The sequence below is a fragment of the Malurus melanocephalus genome, unplaced genomic scaffold, assembly GCF_030028575.1.
Source record: "Malurus melanocephalus ecotype Western Australia unplaced genomic scaffold, MMel_1.1 scaffold_38, whole genome shotgun sequence".
Taxonomy (NCBI): domain Eukaryota; kingdom Metazoa; phylum Chordata; class Aves; order Passeriformes; family Maluridae; genus Malurus; species Malurus melanocephalus.
Genome location: NW_026623270.1, coordinates 2723603 through 2731515, shown reverse-complemented (window position 1 = coordinate 2731515; position 7913 = coordinate 2723603). Strand labels below are relative to the sequence as shown.

Genomic DNA, 7913 nt, shown 5'->3' with positions numbered 1-7913 from the left:
TTTTTTTTTTTTTAATCCCTAGGGAAGCATTTGGAGGTGCTTTGAATCATATATAACCATAGGATCATGCTTTGCCTTACCATAATTGGGGACCAGCAGCTGAATGGACATTAGAAAGGCTTCCTCCTCCCCAGGACTGCTCCTGTCCAAATGAGGGACAGTCCTGGCCATGCTAAAAGCTTTTAGTTCCCAAAGTGGTGTCATGGGGCTGTCAAGAGCCTGCTCTCAGTAGTGGTGAGAGGACTCTGCCCAGGTGAGGAGAGGACACCCTGGGGATTAAGATATTTGCAGACAGGACACTTGAGGTCCAAGTCCTGCTTTAAAGAAGTCTGTTTATACAGATGGAAAATGCTGCAGCAGCAGCTCTGAGCTGTGAGAATCCCATCGCACTGTGGTGCTCACACAGTTGGAGTCCCCTGGCAAAGGGAGGATACACATGGACGTCACCATCACCTTGGGAATCTGATGGGCTGAAGGGGTGCTAGGGAGACAATGTGGATTTGTTTTGTTCTTTCCAGACCTTGTTTTTCTTATATGTTTTTGAAAACAGAACTTTTCAGGGCAAAAGCAGYGTCTTGCATCATAGGATGAAATTTAATGGGGGTTTGTTTGGTTGTTTTGGAAGGGAAATAAACCCAAGTGTCTCATTTTTGGTTCAGAGCAAACTGAAATGTTTTCTTGTTCTTCATATTGAAGTTTTGAGAAAACACAATCACTGCCAGAGCCCTCTCCAGTGGCAGAGCTCCCCTTTGTGCCAAGTTCAGGCTTGTTTTTTCCCTTGCCTCCCTGTCAGCCTGGTCATGGTTAGACCATGCAGGAGACTGTCCTATCCCAAGGGCAGAAGTGTTTATCACCTACCTTGTGATGCACTTCCAGAGAGCACCAGCTCTCCAGAGAGGGCGCTGGGGCTGCTCAGGGGTTGCTCATGACAGGGGTGATTCTGTCCTGTGTGATCATCGCATCCCTGCTGATGTTCAGGAGCTTCCCATTGATGTATTCCGGGCAGTGGCTGCTCACCAGAGCTCGAGTGGAGCTGGGAGAGCTGGGCAGAGCCAGGGGGCAATGCCAGGTACAGACTGTGCCTGCTGTGCCAGGTATGAGGACAAGCACCAGGGAAGGGAAGGGGAGGATGACCAGGACTAGTATGATTAGGAGTGTGTCTAATGTGCAGTGGCTTGAAAAATTATAAAGAGTAAGTAGATGGACTGCTCTAGGGAGTATTATTTTACTGCAGCATCCCTGGGGGTTTTTAAGAGATGAGTAGATGTGGCACTTAGGGATATGGTTTAGTGGTGGAGTGGCAAGGCTGGTTAATGGGTGGGCTTAATAGTCTTAGAAGTCTTTTCCAACCGAAATGATTCTATGATTCTATGCAGCTTTAGAAGTACCTTCCTTGTGGTCAGAAGGCTTTGGGAGGTGATGTAAGAGTGTTTTTTACAGCATAATATCCCCATATAAACAAATACTCCTTTCCAGAGCAAAATTTGGACATGGTCATGAAAAGCTTATGATGTTCATTCTCCCACCCATGCTGTTATGCTCCACCAGCACCTTGAATTAATCAGCTCAAAGTTATTTCTAATTCTTCAAAGCAGCCTCACGTGATGTTCAAGAGTAATAARTGCCAGTAGAGATTGATACCTACAACAGTGGCCTTTCAGTCTGATTTGCAGTGTTCCCATGGTATAGCTTCTGCTGACAGGGCCTGGGGCTCTCAGAAATGCTCTGCTGGTGTGGCAGAGCACATTTCACACCAAAGTGTTTCTTTCTGTATGAACAGATATCCCATGGCTCAAAACGACAGTTGCCACACTGGGAAGACTCAGCATCACCATAGCTTTTGAAGTTGTCTACCTAGTGAACAGTGAATTGTACCCTACGACTCTGAGGTATGTCTAAAGAGTCCAGGAATCTTCAACTTTTCCCTCTGCTTTTCCACATCTCCGATTTCACTGTCCTTTAGTTAAACTTGGTTTTCTTCAGAGTTTCCCAGCTGAATAGCCACTGCTTAAATATGGATGGCATAAACTGGTAATTTCAGAGCTAAATCTGCACTCTAGTCCTTAGACTGCTAGTTAATCTGTTTGGTAGCACCTCTCTAATATCTGGTACTTTTTTATCTTTTGCAGAAATTTTGGTGTTTCCCTGTGTTCAAGCCTGTGTGATCTAGGTGGGATCATAGCCCCRTTCCTGCTTTTCCGATTAGCGGCCATTTGGTTGGAGCTACCTCTAATAATTTTCAGTAAGATTTGATTTACAATGTACTTTTGGTTTAAACATCCCTCTCCTAACAGAGCTTTTCTTTTGGGGCAAAAGCAGTGTGTGGCCTCATCTTCCCCTCAGAGCAGTGCTTCTCCATCTTAATGCCTTCAGCAAGAGACTGAATGGCAAATGTGTGAAATGTGAATGATTTCACTGCACAGTGTGAGTGAGGTCTGAGGATAACTCTGCTGTTGGAGCAGGAAAGAAACCATGTGAAGTGCTTTAAGACTGAGAAACCTTAGAGCTAGGTTCTATGATTGCAGAGAAGTAAGCTTAGGCTACCAAGAGTAGAGGTTGGTGACTTTTAAGAAACAGTTTGGGGKTTTTTTTGTAGGTACCGTTATGACTGTGGATATTGTATTATGCATAACTTTGTATTCCTGTCAAATTCTTTCTCTCAGTTGCATTTTGGAAAAGAATAATCCCYGCGGAGTAGTTCTATGGGGGAGAAAAATTAGTTATTTCCAACAAGGACATGGGAATCTGTGGCTAAACCAGTGTTCTAGGAGGTAGATGTGACTGGGAAAATCCAAAATGGAACTGGGGCTAATGAACAACTTTAGCTGAAAATGAAATTGGAAAGACAAAAAACATTTTAAAGGATTACCACTATTCCAAGAGAGACATAGATAAAAGTAGAGTGTTCACATTATCTCATCATGAAATCCTGCTGCTTYTGAAGGACACATGTGTTCCCTGTGTTTTAGCAGCTACAAAATCAGAGAGGATCAGATTGACTTTGCAACAGTCAGGGAACATTTGATTTTTTGCTTCATACTCCGTATTTTTGACTTACCACATTATACCTATGCAGGAAATTAGTCCAAAATATTCATTCCTGATTCAGATTGTCACTGTATCTGAATGCTGTTTCCCAAGGAGGAATTTTTATTCTGAATCACATCATTTACTTTGGCCATGGATAAAGGAAAAGAGTATTTCAGGGAAATCCCAGTGGTATCAAGAAACACAGATGCATCTACATAACAGAGACCTTTGTGCAAAGGCAAATTTGTCTTATCTGAGAAATACTACCTTGGTTTTATTCATTTGCCCATGTGCACTTATCTCAGGTTTTTGACTTCTAATATATCCCTTTGGGGAGATCAGGATGCAAATGAACTTCTAGCCCTCAAGTGATTTTGTAATAAGGTAAATTCATGTAACACAGGGGTGTTTGATTAGAGTAGGTTAATGAGACATAGCTGATGGACTTAAAAAATCGCACTTCAAACTTAATCTGGAGAAACTTTTCTCAGTGGATAAATGCTGAAAATTAAAAAAAGTAACAATGCTGAAAATAAAAAAAAAGCAACTTATTACAAAAAGTAATAAGATGTTGCTTTTGTGTTTCTTCAATGTCCATTGTAGGTATTCTCGCAGCTGTCTGTGGGCTCCTTGTATTGCTTCTACCAGAGACAAAGGGAATCCCATTACCAGAGACAGTGGAGGATGTGGAGCAGCTTCCAAGGTATGAGATGTATTTTCTTACTTTTACTTGTGTGAGATTTCTTGAGGATGTTCTCCTCCAACTTTACCAACTGTCATAAAGTATYGATGTTTTCCAAGTGTCCAGGTAAATTCCCTAGTTAGGCTGATGCTACAAGCAGGTGATATTTTCCTCAATAGAAACCTGGACTTTGCATGGTCACTAATGAAGGCTGTTATAAAAATGTATGGTGATGAAATCTGTATTTTTCTCATAGAGACACAAGTTGTCCTGTGCATCTCTGGAAGCAGAAACCAAAATAGTGTGCAAGAGAGGTGCTGCAAAGCATAGCCTGCAACTCTCTGCTTGAGAAAACCAGCCGTTACCTCAATCAAGCATCCTGTGAAGAAGGGCCCCTTATCATGGATGCAATTCCACAATTCCTGAAGTCATTTCATAGTCATGTACGAGATGGATTTATAGCTGAAGAGTTGTAGGCACAGCTTTTCCACCCCTGGCACACAGACTCTTYGCTGACCTGCAGATATGCGGGGAATATTTACACCCTGACTAAATAATTTGAGGATCTAGTGGTGTACATTAATGTTTCAAGGAGAGGTTTTGGATATTACATTAACAACTTATGCCTGATTTGATGTACAAACTAAAGAAAGTGGAAATTTTCAATGCAAAAACTCATGTTTCATTACTGCAGCTTGGACTACAAATTGAACTATGTATTTTTCTGGTTTTCCACACTTATGCCYCTCTCCCCTTCTGTTTCAACAGTCATTTTGGAACATGTGGCAAGAAACGGAAACACCGGGACACCAACTCTTATATTTGACTTTTGAAGGACAGCACTGAGCAAAGAACTTTGTTCCCACACTGGGAATTTGTTCTCCACCTGCTACCATTTCAAAATTTGCTGCAGAATATGGATTAAACTTCATGTTCTCCTTCTAAGCACAAGGACATTTAATACAAGTCATGTATTTTTCTATGAATATGGAATAAATCCTTTTTTTTTCTGAGTACGCTGTTTGCAAGAAGGGACTGTGTTTCTTCATAGAGAACAGAATAGCTTTAAAAAGATGCACTGTCCAGCTCARTGCCCTTGTATTTATTTCTTTATCTATTTGAGACATTTGTTTATTGTTTTGTTAGGATTTATGTTTGGCTRGGAAGGGTTTAAATGGTACTGCTTGTTTTAGATGACCTTGAGGAGGAGAGGATGACTGTTTGAACCTGTCCTCCTTTGCCCCTGAAGCATGTGGACATACAGAAGGTATGACAGCTCAGGAAGGAGGTGCTGATCAGGGTGACTTTCCCTGGYTGGGAGGGATGGGAATCAGCAGTGTGCATCAGGAGAACCTCTCCCTGGTCTGATTGTCATCTGATTGTCAGGGAGCTTTTTCAACAAAAGCCCTGCTTCCCTYCTTGTTCAAGGGCTTTCTGAAATGTGGCAACTGTCCTCACCTTTCCAGGCCTTTATGTAGGTATCATGCCCCTCTCACAGAGCGTTAGCTCTGCAGGACAGATTGTCCTGCTGCCCATGTCCCCYCCAGACACAGCTGGGGTTCATGTGAGACCCCTCCCATCTCCAAGGGAAGGGCTTCTGCCTGCTCTACTCTAAAGTTGAAYGTTTTCCCAAACATTTCTTTCAAGGTCGTGCTGATTTTTCTTTCCAAAGCATGCTGTCTGCCCACCCCTATAAACTAAATTCCTTCACCCTCACTACTGCCAAGGTGACSTGCAAGTTCTGCCTTCTGCTCCTGATTGTTATTTGCCGTATTTCTGTCTTGGAGATAAATCTTTTGGGCTGCTGACAGAGATTTTAAGCTGTCTTGGGCAGGGATGAGCTTTGGCCATGGAGGGAAATGTCAATTGGTCCCAGTTGTTTGAAACTGACGTAACAGAGTAACTTTTACTCTCTGGCTCTGCAATCAGATACCAGGGACAGGATGCCTTTCCTTCCTCCTGTATGACCTTCCTCAAGAATTGTGTCCTGGCCACCGACTGATGAACACAGCACTCCTTACAGGGAGGGACTTGAAAAGATGTGGCATTCCAAAGATATCYTGTTACCAACAGAGAAATAAATAAACAAAAGAAAGTCAGCGAGCTGTTGTTAAGGGCCCTTTAAGCTCAGCAAAAACCATGTTTGGCATAAGCAAATACAGGACTGAGAGTGGAAGGCTCAATACCCCAAATGAGCAGCTTTATAATGCAGTCAGTGGAACTGAATGCCCACTGCTCTGGTCTCCCCATCCTAAGAGCACATCTAGGTGGGTGGAGGGTTTCCTGTAGTGAGGAATATGCTGTGCTTTTCAACAGTTGCCAGCTCTCCCTGCCTTTTCCCAGCACCTTCCCTTATCACCAGCCCTTCTGGAGGAAAGCAGAACCTTTAATAACAATCCCAGTCTAATGTTTGCACACTTTGGGTATTTAGTGATAAATGCCTGTCTTTCAAGTCTGTTTCTAACTTACTCTGAGGTGTAGTRAGGGTCAAAGGTATGCTTAGCAAAAGTCAGTAATGGCTTAAAGACATGGAACTAAATGAACATCTCTCAATATATCTGGCTAATCTAGAAAACAACCCAAAACTGGAGCTAGAGGGAGAAGACTCCTACACCAATACAGTCTTCTGTAGACAGCTGAGGACAATACCCCGAGGCTGGCTGGCAGAGACCAGCCCTGAACCGGAAGATTTGGGCTTGCACTGGCTGAGTGCTGTGTCTCAGTGCAGGTGGAAAATGCAGTCACTTGGCCACAAAACTCAGCCCAGGCAGTCCCTACTGAAGGCATGGCCCATGGTGAGCCAGGGTGAAGTGATCACATGTGATGCTGCATGAACTGAGCCTCCCTCTTCCATTTTGTGTCTCTTCTTCATGGTTTTTTTTTTTTTAAATCAGTGTCTTAAACACTTTAGCAGTTTGAGAAGGACTGCAGAGATCTTTTAAAGCTACGACTTTCCAAATAAATATGAAWAATATTTGCCAGCTTCTGCTGTTTGTGGACAACTAAAGCACATAGAGAAGAGAGATGCAGAGACTTGTTTCTGCCTTCCAGATTTGTTTTGCATAATGGTGTGTTGCTCAAAAGATAATGTAAGTGATAAATTTCAGTAGGTAAAATGGCTGGGGACAGCATCAGAAAGTTGATTATATTTATTTCTTAAAAATTCATTGTGTAAAGGACAGCAAAAAAAAAAAAAAAAAAAAAAAAAAAAGTCCATACATATGTTCTGACTTCTAATCTAGCAGTGTTTAGCAATTTTAGGTGGAGTTTGTATTTGGTAATTGCTCCTGCGCTAACTTTTATCCCTGACAGGGATTTTGTGAGTTGAAAAATCTTCCCATCTCTGTGAGACTTTGGACCAGTGATCTGATGACGGTGGGATTACATTCTTGGGGGTGAGAGAGGACAGATGAGGTGGTGGAACCAGATGAAGAGCTTCAGCAATGGAGAGCCCCAAGGAAAACCAGCTGCATGGAGGTAGATGCACGTGGGAATACAGGCTGCTGGACAGGCTTTGTTTAAAAAAGGTATTCTAAATTCATATGTGCCTCAAATCGCTTAATACTCACACGAAGGTCCTACAAGGTTCTCAAGAGTCACAGCAGTGTTCTCCTAAGATGCATGTGTTGGCACTGAACTGRCTGCTGTGACCCAGCTCACTCAGTGACAGGCACCTCCTCAAGGAGGGTCCAAACTCTGTCAGCCATGGTTGTCTTCCATGTGAATCCTCCAGAGGCTCCAATGGCACGTGAACAGTGTGACCTCAGGAACCCAGCTGTGCTCTTCCTAGCAGCAGAGAGGTTTCTTGGACCAGCAGGCAGGTGAAAGTGCTATTTTGGGTCAAATGAGCCACTGCCACCAAATGTTCTGGGTTACTCCATCCAGTCTGTGTAAATGGTTGCCACAAAAAGTGGTGATTTTTATTGCTGCTGACAGTCTTGCAGAAGGAAAAGATCACAACTRGCACTCTTTGAAATGTTATGAGGTGGGACTTTGTAGCCACTCAGGCATGTCCAGGCATTTCCAGGCATTTGGCAAGGAGAGCAGGGCCAGTGTTTCTCTGCCTACAAGCCAGGGATGGTGTATATCTTGAAGCCTGACTTCAAGAGTTCACATCTCAAGAGCTTAACAAATCAAGAGCCAAGCTGCAATAGGGAATTTCTGTTGTCAGGGAAGTACAAATCTCTTGGCTGGCTTAGTG

At 43.1% G+C, this 7913-nt stretch overlaps 1 protein-coding gene across 1 annotated transcript in view; it reads left to right on the top strand.

Annotated features, from left to right (window-relative positions):
• Nucleotides 1-4765, top strand: part of SLC22A3 (solute carrier family 22 member 3) — a 25652-nt gene extending 20887 nt beyond the window's left edge. The window contains exons 8-11 of the mRNA XM_057364425.1: nt 1781-1889; nt 2130-2242; nt 3634-3733; nt 4481-4765. Coding sequence (XP_057220408.1) covers nt 1781-1889; nt 2130-2242; nt 3634-3733; nt 4481-4538 — 380 coding nt within the window. The 3' untranslated portion in view covers nt 4539-4765. The remainder of the gene's footprint in view (nt 1-1780; nt 1890-2129; nt 2243-3633; nt 3734-4480) is intronic.
• The last annotated feature ends 3148 nt before the right edge of the window (nt 4766-7913 follow it).